The sequence below is a fragment of the Phalaenopsis equestris genome, unplaced genomic scaffold, assembly GCF_001263595.1.
Source record: "Phalaenopsis equestris unplaced genomic scaffold, ASM126359v1 Scaffold000568, whole genome shotgun sequence".
Taxonomy (NCBI): Eukaryota; Viridiplantae; Streptophyta; class Magnoliopsida; order Asparagales; family Orchidaceae; genus Phalaenopsis; species Phalaenopsis equestris.
The window spans coordinates 129,899-143,145 of NW_018165008.1; the positions used below are offsets into that span (position 1 = coordinate 129,899).

The following is a 13,247-nucleotide window of genomic DNA, read 5'->3' on the forward strand; positions in this document are numbered from 1 at the left end:
ATGGTGATGGACGAGGTCGTGAGATTCCCACGAAGGACGGCCATTAGCGGCGGAAAATGGCGCTTCGTGGGCCACGGTGGCGCTCCTTTCGCCGGCAGGAGACTGCGCTCTCCCGCTTTCAAGCCATTTGGACTCGAACTAAAGTTCTCCATTGAGAAGTTGCTCCCTCTCACTTTTCTCTTTGGGATGTCACGTTGCAGGTGCGGCAAAACCTGTCTGCTGGAATCCATCTGATTGCGACGTCTCCCCGAATACACTTTAATTTCTTTTAACAAAATATATTTTTGATTTTGTTGTTTTCTAAATCTGAAAATTTTTTTATCAAATAATTAGTTTGGCCCCTCAATAAACTCCTGTCCAATTCCTACAAAATTAAAATAAGATTTATATACATTATACATACATCTCAATTCTTTTATATTTATCACATTCTCTTCTCTCTATAAATGAAATAGTACTGATACGCTATCAATAAATTTTCATTACACATCACGAATCACGAGACATAACATGAATCTCGAGGCAACCTTTTCAGTAAGAAACATTTAAACTTCCATTAAAAGTCATCCAGAACACCAATTTCAGCGAACTTATAGTCAAACTGACTGACTCGATTAGACAGGCCTAATGATATCAAACTTAGTTCAATTCGAGTTAAATCAAACCCAGATCAAGTGATTAAATCATTCTTGCAAGATTTCCGGACACATTTGAAAGATCAAACGAATGTCAAATTTAACCAATTCATAGCCGAATCGAGCATCTCAACAAGACGAATCCAACGAGCCAAAGAATGCTCAATTTCGACATTGTTAAGGTACTCAAATGTCCATCAAACGTTATCCGATTGAGGGAAGCTCTCCGAACCATTCGCTTAAAATGGTTCATATTCCTGCATTAATTGCAGCCAGAACACTATAAATAGGGCTCCACCCCTCACATGAGGGGAGAAGCTTGAGAGAGAACTTGAGGCTTTGAGAAGGAGTTCAAGTCCAACACCATCCCTGCCACCGCCGGCCACCGTCAACCACCGTCGATCATCGCAGACCTCTGTCGACCACCTTTGATCACCACCGACCTCCGTCAACCACCACAGACCTCCGTCGGTCATCGTCGACTACCATTGATCACTGCTGACCTCCGTCGATCACCAGCCACAGTCGGTGAATACTATCGGCCACCATCGATCACCGCTGACCTTCGTCGACCGTCGTCAACTGCACTCGACCACCACTGACCTTCATCGATTTACGTTGACTACTGTCGACCACCGCTGACTAGACGTCGTCAGTCGACGTTATAACTTGGAAAGCTAGTAACCATTTCCCGTTTGTGGGATAATGGGTCTCTGTAATCGTCAATCAATAGTAGATTTTCGCAATTGGGCCAGACTCTGTGGTTTTTTCACTTTTTGGGTTTTTCACGTAAAAATTTTGGAGTCATCATTGTTTGTTTCTCTTTTCATCTGTGTATGTGTTAAATTCTCATATAACGCTAAAACGACAATTTGTTACTCTACCGCCGTGAATTTTATAGCACGCATCAAGTATATATGGTGATATTCTTGATGTGATAAGAAAGATTTGAGCGGAAAAGATGCCAATTTATTAGTAAAATCTATAATAAAGCCCTTTTGAAAAATTTCACCCTTTTGATGAATTTACATACATAACATTCAATTCCTATATATCTATATAAGCACGTGTTAGAGTTTGATATTTATTAGTGGATGTCATGGACACATTAAACTATATACATAAGAATGTGTCTTTCTTTCTAGAGAGTTTAGTATTAACAAAAATGTTGATGTGATATTAATAATTTGTGTTATATAAATTAATATCAAAATTATTTAATACTAGATATTTAAAAGCATAAAATTTATGCTGTGTGCACGTAAATGCCTTTTTTTTCTCAGCCGGATGTAATTGTCCCAAGATTAGCGGCAAATTGCCTTATGGCAAGAATTAGATTGAATGTATCTTCGTTTCGTCTTTCAATCGAATAATTAATTAAGGTATTTCTGCTTATGACTTCTGTCATATATGCCACTTTGTTAACGCTTATTACAAGAGAACGTTCCAGATGATAATCTACCATCATATTTTTGACAAATACACAGTCTCAAAATATAAATATATATATATATATATATAGAGGAAGCCCTCCTTAATAAAAAGAAATGAAATAATTTAATACAAGTGACAAATGGTGATTAAAATCCTGATATATTTGTATATTAAATAATTCCCATTTTCTCCCTCCAGGAATCTGGTTGCTAGCCCATATGTCCCCGCGCGCCTATTTAAAGCTCAACCCCAGCGAAGATTTCTCCGCAGCGAAATCAAAATGCACGTGTCTATACCTCACCATTTCAACCAGATTCCCCTGCCACCCCCCGCAACAAAGCTCGTTCCCTTCACCCCGGCCACGGCCACGGCCACCTCCATCTCCTACCCTCACCGCCGCCTCGCCTCCACCACGGCCACCGTGACCTCCACCACCATCCTTAAACCACCTTCCACCGAACCCATCAGCACCCCCTTACCCACCGATTCCATCGCCACCTCCTTCTGGGACTACCAAATGCTCTTCCTCTCCCAGCGCTCAGAAACACTACACCCCATCCCCCTCCCCATTTCCGACGGATCAATCCCCTCCGACTTCCCCGTCGGCACATACTACCTCGCCGGACCCGGCATCTTCTCAGACGACCACGGATCGACCATCCACCCTCTCGATGGCCACGGCTACCTCCGCGCCTTCGAATTTCGCGACGCTGGTGCGGTGCGGTACTCCGCGAGGTATGTTGAGACGGATGCAAAGAAGGAGGAGAGGGAGGAGGAGACGGGGGAATGGCGGTTCACGCATCGAGGGCCCTTCTCGATGTTGAAGGGAGGGAAGAGGGTCGGGAATACGAAGGTGATGAAGAATGTGGCGAATACTGCTGTGGTCAGATGGGGTGGGAAGTTATTGTGTTTGTGGGAAGGTGGGCAGCCGTACCAGATTGATGGCAGGACGTTGCAGACCATCAGCCCCATTGCTTTGATTCCTGATGGAGATCAGGTTGGTTGCCGCCGATGGCCAAAATTGCCGGAGGTGGGCTTCGATTTGGCCGCCGCTCTGCTCCGACCGGTGCTGCACGGTGAGTAATCCATCGGTCATAGTAATATATTATTAGCGGATTATACCGATCAACGTCATATAATGATAAAAAAGCTTAGATTGAAACTTTTTTTTAAAACGCATTATATCCAATTAAAGAGTTCTAATTTATTAAAAAGTTTATTATTGAACTTATCAATTGTTCTTTATGGAAAACTACAAGGCAGTCGCGATTAGCATAGTTGATAAAAGTGAAAATAGCGATAGTTTATTTATTTATTTATTTTTTGGATGTTATAAATGCCAAAATTAAATTTAAATGATGAAATAGTAATCATAACCAGAAACTTGTCGGTCTTATATATTGATTTGTTCTTATGATTTAAGGGGGGATAAGCATGTTCCATTTGCCTGAAATATTAATAATCGTCAATACTTATTCAATTTTATTCATTAATATTAGATGATGACACATATTTTGCCTGAAATATTAATAATCGTCAATACTTATTCAATTTTATTCATTAATAATAGATAATGACACATATGAGAGAGAAAATAAATAGGATTAAATGTTGGCATGATATGCCAACTCACTCTAAACCCAATTAAAAAAATTGGGATTCGAGCTGATCCTAATAATTTTCGGGTTAGATTTGGTGGAATCAGAATCTCAACCCAATTAACTTTTCGTGTCCGATATGGGTTGACCCACCGACCTGAAAATGTTTTCCGTCAACTCGAAATTCATCAAATATTCACTTGAAATAAACTCAAATTTAACCCGAATAGTTGTTTTATGTTATACGGGTTATGTGGGTCTTCGCGTCAATGGGTTTAATTCGAGAAAGACTTCTAATGTTTATTTCAATCGGGTTCATGTCATACATTTTTGGGTCAGACCCGAACCTGACCCACTATAACATTTTATTAATTAATTTTTTATTCAAAAAAGGAGATGGAACTTAAAACATTTCAAGAATTGGTTTTACAGGTGTTTTTAAGATGCCACAAAAAAGATTGCTGTCACATTATAAAATAGATGAGAAGCTGAACCGTCTGCTCATTCTTTCTTGCAATGCTGAAGATATGCTGCTCCCTCGCTCCAATTTTACTTTCTATGGTAATCTTTTGCATCTTCCCTTCGTTTATTATGTGATCAGTAGCTCTCAATTCTTATTAGCCGGCTGATTTAACCATTACTTAACCGCCCAGTTTCATTTTTATTCAGTTGTTAATCAAAGCTGATAATATCCCTAACATATTTTATTGAATAAAACAAATTGCAAGTTTGTTTTCTACTTATCTTTTGACTTGAGCCTCCTTTTGCTTATGTTAAGCAAGTGGCATTGCGAATGAATCTGCAGTCCAATGGTAGGGGGTCATCTCTCACCCATGGCAAGTAAAAAATATTATGTCAGGACTCCGAATGCATCCGGAGTCTAATAGTGGGGCGTCACGTGTCAAGTGAGTCCCATAAATTTTAACACTGATCAATGTCAGTGTATTGCGGTGGGCCCATTTGACACATGACGCCCCGACATTGGACTCCAGACACAAATTGCGTCTGGAGTCCGGATGTAATATTTGCTCCATGGCAAGGGTGTGATTCGCATGCTAACCACTAATCTTGGTGCTCTTAAATAAAGTAGACAACTTGCTAAAATAAGAATTATGTTTTTTAAATTAAAAACTTTTTCTTACAAATTTTAAAATTCTCTGAGAATTAACTTTTTTAGAAATATGAATGTTATATTTATAGCACCCTTATTTGTCAAACATCTTAATTTGTTTTGTCATATCAAAGTGATCTCATTTGTATTCATGTTTCATGCTAATTTTTAAATCCGAACAATGCAGCTTTAAATAAAAGCATTATTGCACAATTATTCAAAACTCGTATTTCAAAATTATAATTGCTATAAGCTCCTTGCTTGCTCATTTATATTCATTCATTCATCTGGCTTTACTACATTCTTAAATATAAATAAATGCATTGCAATTTTTAAAATTTTTGAAATACAATAAAATTAAATTTAAACATCAACATTTTCTGCTCTCATTGCAGAATTTGACAGCAATTATGAGCTGAAGCAGAAAAAAGAGTTCACCATTTGTGATCATCTCATGATCCATGACTGGGCTTTCACTGACAATCACTACATTCTCATTGGCAATCGTATCAAACTTGATCTCCAAGGTTGATATCACCATAATTTTCAATCATAAATTACTGCATTTATTAAGGGCTTGTTTGGGACCAATTTTATTTTTTCTTTTATTTTTAAAAACATATTTATTTAGTGTATTTTTTGCATGTCTTTATTTTTTGTTTCAAAAGTAAATTATGTTTTATTTTAAACACTCAAAATATTTTAAAATTGTTTTATGTGTTTTTAAAAACAACTAAACATTTTATGAGGCACAAAATATTTTTTTTATTACAAATAAAAACATAAACAAAAAGATAAAAAAATTTAAAAAAAAATCAAATGTGATCCCAAACAGCCAGTTGAGTTTGATCAAAGCAATTAAAACCAAAAAATCTGACAAATGAACCATGAAACAATGCAGGATCAATGCTAGCAGTGTCTGGTCTTTCTCCTATGATTTCTGCACTCTCAGTAAATCCCAGCCAATCAAAAACCCCCATTTACCTCCTTCCAAGATCTGGAAGCTCAGTACAAAAGCTCAGAGATTGGAAAGTTCCCATTGAAGCACCATCTCAGCTATGGATTTCTCATGTTGCCAATGCATTCGAGGAAAATGACGATGAAGATTCAGGCGGCGGTGTTAGGATTCGAGTCCATGCCTCAGCTTGCTCTTACCAGTGGTTTAACTTTCAGAAAATGTTTGGTAAATTAGCCTTTTTTTTTCTCTCTCTCTCTCTCCCTCTCTCACGCACACACACGCAAACACACACATCTACACACACAGAGGAGAAAGAAGACAAACTAATCCTTGCAAATCTAAATGGTTTTCACTTAAAGCTGAGATTTTTATAGGTTATAATTGGAGGAACAGGAGGCTGGATCCATCTTTCATGAATAAATCAAAAGGCAATGAGACCCTGCTGCCACACCTTGTTAAGGTAAACTAATCCTGCATTATCTTCCAAAGTAAAAATTGACCAGAAAGTTCAATTCGATGGTTCGAAGTGGTAGCTCTGTCTTTATTCTGGATATACTTATCCGGTTTATTTATGAAGTATTATAATTGTAGATGTAAAATACGGTATTTTTATCTAATTACTAGAGACCTTTCTTTACTTCTTATGGTTGTGGCAGATAATAGTTTCTTCAAAATAAGTCAAATATTAGTTTTCAAAAGTTTTAGCGAGAGTATTCTCAGTTAAATTTAACTCAGAAGATAAGGTATATCTTCTTGATTTTTTTTATATGGAATTTCAAGTTACATATTTTTATTTTATGTTGTATAATTTTAATTATAAGAAAAATTATTATTTAGTAAAATTAAAAAAGATATCCTACAATTCTATAAAAATGTAATGAATTACATGTATATTTCATTTCAATAAGGAAATCATGCAGTTTACTCTATTATATTGGTGGAAAGCATAGTGTCATCTCCCAAAAGAACCCTTATGGGTGGTGGGCAGCCCAGGACTTAAATGCTGCTTTTCGGCCATACACCTAACCAATGTGGGACTATTTGTCAGTAACATTCTCCTCCTCCCAATCACGTGATGCCCTCGTCACGAATTGGCTCCACTGAGGGTCTCACTGGACCATGGAGAGTCCACACGCTTGGCAGGCAATAATCTAATCTGATACCACTTGTCACCTCCCAAAAGAGCACTTATGGGTGGTGGGCAGCCCAGGACTTAAAAACTGTTTTTCGGCTCTACACCTAGCCAATGTGGGACTATTTGTCCGTGACAATAGGCCGTCATATAATAAAACTATTTTACAAGATAGGACTTATAATTCATATTTCAAAAAAGAAAAAAATTTCTCAAAATAATATAATCTTAAAGTAAGAATCATGTTGTGGGTTCTAAAAGCTTGAGTTATCTAACCTCTAACCATTTAGTAAATTTAGATTCTCTGAGACAAGTTTAAAATTAACATTTATTATATGTAAGCAATGAGCACAGATAATAAAAAATAATTAGCAGCATATTTTTCTATGATAATATATCAAAATGGAAGCGCCTGTATATCAACAACATTATAAAATACATGCTTAAACATAAAGAACATTTCAACAGAGACTGAAAGATGCTCAGATGTCAATTTTTATTCATTTATCTCATTTTATGTGCTTAAAAGTCCTCTTTCTTTCTAATGTTTACTCTTTTATTATCTTCTCTTAAAAAATATATTAAAAAAAGATCATGAAAATTTTAAAATATACTCTAGAAGCAAATTATCATTTATCTGTTTTTATCTGTTTAAAAGCTCTCTATTTTTTCAGTGGAATGGTTTTAGAAAGCGTTCTAGTATTGTATGATTTCTTCATAACTAATATTGTATATATTTTAATATTAGTTATCATTTCTTTATAGATCTCCATTCACTTGGATGCAAGCGGAGAGTGCCGGTCCTGCACTATTGCCAACTCCTCAAGCAAATGGAGCTGGCCGGCTGACTTTCCGGCGATCAACGGAGCCTTCGCTGGCCAAAGAAATAAGTTCATGTATGCTGGCACGGCTTCAGGAACAAGAAGGTTCTTGCCTCATTTTCCCTTCGACTCGGTGGTGAAGATAAACTGCTTCGATGGCACGGTATCCTCTTGGTGCGCAGGTAGAAGAATGTTCATCGGAGAACCCATTTTTATCCCCAAAGTTGGTGCAGTGGAAGAAGACGATGGCTATATTCTAACTGTAGAGGTGAGTATTATGCTTCCTTCTAATTTTATTCTTCAATACAATTTAATAATTGAACTCTGTTTTCTATTTTTTGTGGCGAGCATTTTGATATATGATATAAATACCACACAATTCTTATGTATCTACATATCTAATACCTGAACTTTCATATTTACATGCATGTCGCTCAAATCTTCAAAATCATGCATAGGATTATGACACCTAGATATTACAACTGTAAATGTCAAATTTTGTGTCTTAAATGTATCGATCCAAAAAAAATATGTGGTATGTAAGTAAATTTTCCTTTCTATTAGTGTAATTTTTTTTAAATTTCAATAATTGCTCTAATAATCCTTCTTAATTACAAAAGAGAGGCATTTACAAACATACCAACACAGTTTATATGTAATTACATATCCAATACCTAAATTTTCATACTTACAGACATAAGAATCAAAATATTAACATGTTATCGAAAATACCAACATTGCTTGTCTTTTAAATTAGGTGAAATACACCTTGTGATGTATAGGTTTATAACACCAACGTTTGATAAGTGTAAATATCAAATTGTTGGTGTTAGATATATAAATACATAAAAACTATGTGGTATGTATATAAATTCTCCAAAATAATGATAATTATAGTAATAATAAGGGTATGAGATTTTGATATTATTTTTGTTTGTTTACAGTATGCAGTTTCGAAGCTGAGATGTTATTTGGTGATATTGGATGCAAAGAGAATTGGGAGAGCCAATGCGCTTGTGGCGAGGCTGGATGTTCCCAAGCATCTTTACTTCCCTCTCGGCTTCCATGGATTTTGGGATGATTTCACACATATATAATCCCAACATTAAACAATATCATCTGTATATGATGTCATTTTTTACCTTCATATGTGTAAATTTCATGTAAATTTTCTTTCAGTCATACATGTATGATCTTAAGAAGAGGGAAGAGGGAAAATTATAGAAAAATAAATGCATATTTTTTCAATTGATGCGCAAATAAATAATGTATGGTGTACAAATATAATAGAACTGTATTGAAAGAATGTGTAGGAAATGAAATGAAATCGACTCAGTTTGTGATTTTACTGTTAGTCTGTTCACCTGCGGCCTTATTTATTGAGTTTTTGAACAGCTTTTTTTTTTTCTAAGATTAAATATTAAATTTTCTTGCAAATTGGTGATAACTGATCCATTAAGTTTTTGCTTATCTTTTGTTTGATATGAGAGATATATGACACCAATTCTTGGTGTCTGAATGTACTGTCATTTTGGCATTAATGGTCATTTATTAGACTATTCCGTTCGTTATTTGTAGGGAAATTTATATATGCAGCACACAATTCTTATGTATTTATATATCTCACACCTAAATTAACTTCCATATTTACATACATGGCACATTGGCGTTTTAAAACAATGCAACAAAATGTGTATTTGACTTTAAAAAATGATAATGGTGCTATTTTTTTTAATGAGAAGTCGTCCCAAAAAATTCACCATCAAGGTGATATGTTGGTAGCCTGCTAACTGCTGGCAAATTTGGGAAGATTGGCGATACGGGCCGCCATAAATATTGTGACCCTGTTAAACTTACGAAGTTTCCACCAAGCATTTTATCTGAATTGTATTCCAATTTTTTGCATAAATATTCTCATCCTATTAAACATAAGCTCCGTATTTCGGGCATCTATGCGTCCGGTTTCAAAGAGTGCAACACCCTCACGCCTAGAAGTAGCACGGGTGTGCCAGGTGTTGTTCATCTTATGATTCAGTTTAAAGCTTTTGATTCAAGCAACGAAGGTTTCAACTCTCGCGTGCGGTGTTTCGACGAGGTACTTGTGAAGCAGAGAAGAGTCGGGGAGGAGGATTTTAGCATAAAATTTCTCTTGTCATATAGAGATGAAGATTTTGGAACAAAGTTATGTAAGTTTCTTTAATTGTAAATGGGAGATCTAAATGAGCATTTATGCATATTTTTGGTTCTTTGTGTTGAAAATTGCTTTATGTTACACTTGCTTTGTGATTTTTTTTTTCATTCTCAAGTTTTTTCACATTAAATATTTTTTGTGCTTCTTCTAGAATCTCGAAGAATATCACGAATCTAGAGGTAATTTTTTAGCAATGAACATTCAAATTTCAATTAAAAATAGTCGAAAACTACAAATTCAACAAACTTATAGTCAAACCAACGAGCTAGATAGGACGAACCCAATGATACCAAAATTGGAATAATTTGAGCCAAATCAAGCCAAGGCCAAGCCTTTAAAACACATTTGGGAGCCTTCAATGCATAATTGGAAGGTCAAATATATTTCAAATCAGAAAACCTTATAGTTAGATCGAACGTCTCGGTGAGATACATCCAAAGTTCTCATGATCGGTTAATTTTGACATCATTAAAGTACTCAAATATTCACTTAATATCATTCGATTAAGGAGTAGTCTTAATTCCTTCCTTATTTATAGTGATATATCTCCCATACTCTATAAACAAAACTTTTCCCTCTTAAGAGGGGGCAATAGATCTTGACCTATAATAAGGCCAAAGCTTGAAGAAGAAGTTGAAGTACTAGCATCGCGTCTGCATCTAAGATCCGACAAATACCACTAGCTTTTGTAGTCGTCGACCACCTTCAAACACCACTTGACACGCACCATTAGCTGCTTTCTACCTGATGTAACAAAGCTCCATGTGAAGTCAAGACTTGTGTTGCATTGTGACAAATCACATTGCGAAGTAACAACTGACGTTGTGGAGCAAAAATCATCCTACAAAGCAGTGCATTATCTTGAACATAGTGACATCCTAGAAGACGGTGTACCGAAGCTCCATCAAACACTCCTCGATGAGATCACTCCCTATTGTGGGGCAACAAACTCTTCTACACACGACAATTGTAAGTCAATAACCCTGTAACCATTTTCCGTCTATAGGACAAAGGTCTGTCTTGTAATCACTAGCTCATAGTGAATCATTTCAATGGGACTACGCCACATGGATTTTTACCTTTTTGGGTTTTAATGTAAAAACTAATGGAGTTTTTACTCGTCACTTTTATTTTCTAAGTGTGTGATGGATTTTCGTGTAATGCTAAGATAATAATTCATCACTACTCCGTCGCAAATTCTCTAACGCACATCAATACGGAGGTGCAACATGGTTGGGGCTAGTGTATTGGAGATTGGCAGGAACCAAAATGAAGGCTCGCTACTTGGAGGGTTAAGCTTAAGGTTGTAGCAAGTGATCATTGCTACAGAAGAAATGCCGAACTTGCGAAATCACGAGTAGAAAATGGAGAAGGGTTGGACAGACTGCTTAGGTGTAGTAGTATATGAGGGTGATAGCAAGCAGTCATTGGATTTTTAAAAAAATCGAGCTTAAGCAAGCTCATGCTTAGCTTGCATTCAGCTTGCTTGAAATTGGTTCATTTCATGTTTGAAATTGTTCGTAAAAAATGTATATGTGTTTAGTTCAATTTACATATTCTTAGTCATGCTTGGCTTGTGTTCGACACGAAATTAGAAAAATTGACGTAGGGTGTTAAATTTAAACTTGCGTGGTTTATTACAATAAAAATAGGAGAATCGCTTGATTAACAAGCTATAATAATTTAAACTTTAATAGAAAAACATTTAATAATATCAACAAAAGAAGCCTTCTTTTAAGGTTTAAAACTGAAGTAGTCGGTGCTTGAGAAGAAGCAGAAGCCATATATATATATATATATATATTTATTTATTTATTTAGAGCCAAAATAAGCCTTTGTCCGTGTCCGATTTATTTGCTTAACAAACGAATCAAATATGAGTTATTCGCAAAAACTTTTTTGAAGCAAATTTGAAATCCCGCATCTTTTTTTATTAAACATGCGAGTAGAAGATAAAAGGGTTAGAACTAGGTTATTTCTTATTAAACTAATAGGAAAAATTAGAATCAATAAAAACATTGTTAATGGTGTCCATTAGCCGTGGTTAAAAGTACTACGAGCTCTACTATATTGCTGATCTATATTTTATATTTAATAACTTAGATTTTTATTATTATTTACCCATGTACATGAATTACATGAGTTATATTTTCATATGCTTTTGCATTATTAATTTTCAATACTTGTTTCTCCTCCAAGTTGTATCATATATTTGTTGGATCCTAAATTGTACTTTGTGAACGGACTCCGAGAGTTTATGGATTGAGTGAAGGGGAAGATAAGAGAAAGATAGAATATAGCATGTCAGGGGTTGCTTATTGAGAGAGTCGGTGAAAGTTCCTTTTATTTGTATTTTTCCCCCTTATTTATAGATGTGTATTTTGTAGAAATACATAAATGAGGGATATAATTATGAAAACTGCTATTAATACAGTGGATATTCTCATTAATCGTATGAATTTTATATCATATTTGTATTAAAAATTGGATTTTAGCATGGCAATAATCGGTCGGTCGGCTTGCTCGAATTCAACCGATCTAAGCGACCAGTTGAGTGGCGACCAAGCAATGGATTGGTTGGTCAAGGCGCCTAGCCGAATGTAGATTTCGTCTGCCACAGTAAAGGTGGGTCTATCGATCAGCCACAATCAAGAATTCATGTTCGCATTTCAGTTGGTCGGGACTGTCGGTGAGACATGCTATTTGAATCTCTCGACGCAATGTCTTAGTTAATTCATGACTGTGTCGTAGTGTATGGTAGGACGTCTTGGTTGTCTGGATGTCGTATAGGTCGTCCGGATGCTTTGAGATTTATGATAAAAGTTGTGGTGTATACATATTAGTTCCCTGAATTTTTCCACTTAAAAATGACAGCTATGATAAGGACGTAGAAATTAATAATCAACTTCCCTCGGATTATGTGCTCGGTGTGCTCTATAAATAGAGTCATAGGCTTGACAACGCATCCGTTGTTGTTATTTTTCTATGAGCAGTCGATTTTAATCATGGTCGATGATCTAAGGAAAGAAACACTATGTAGACCCCAAAATTCTTAGAAAAATGTGCTACAGGCCTTCAGCGCATGCAAAGAGAATCAAGGCTAGGAAGTAGAAGTGATAGAGGAAAAAAACCTGCGCTGGCTGATCGAGTCGGCTCATCTAAGAACCATAAGGGGTAGGTGTCGAAATTTCCTTGTCTCGAGACTGTGATTCCTGTGTCGGGCACGGGTGTGAGCTCTAGGGGCTAGCAAGCACTACTTACTGAAGGCGTTGTGGGGGCACATAGAAGATCTACATAGATTGTTATTCTGCCTCAATCTTTGTTATCAGAAGGTGAAGGTGCCTGTTGACCTCACTTTTGGTTGAGG

General features: G+C 36.1%; 1 protein-coding gene across 1 annotated transcript; it reads left to right on the forward strand.

The window, feature by feature from the left end:
* Window positions 1-8,786, forward strand: LOC110029385 (carotenoid cleavage dioxygenase 7, chloroplastic). Its single transcript, XM_020731652.1, has 8 exons — window positions 1-200; window positions 2,268-3,145; window positions 4,100-4,228; window positions 5,174-5,305; window positions 5,680-5,961; window positions 6,111-6,196; window positions 7,634-7,957; window positions 8,634-8,786. Exons 1-8 carry the CDS (start codon window positions 1-3, stop codon window positions 8,784-8,786), a joined length of 2,184 nt encoding a protein of 727 aa, XP_020587311.1.
* Window positions 8,787-13,247: the final 4,461 nt, after the last annotated feature.

Excerpts from the sequence above, each read along its gene's own strand:
- LOC110029385 (XM_020731652.1), top strand. The coding sequence starts at position 1 with ATGGTGATGGACGAGGTCGTGAGATTCCCACGAAGGACGGCCATTAGC. Across the intron at positions 201-2,267 it reads TTTGGGATGTCACGTTGCAG|GAATCTGGTTGCTAGCCCAT; the intron begins GTGCGGCAAAAC and ends TTCTCCCTCCAG. Across the intron at positions 4,229-5,173 it reads CTCCAATTTTACTTTCTATG|AATTTGACAGCAATTATGAG; the intron begins GTAATCTTTTGC and ends CTCTCATTGCAG.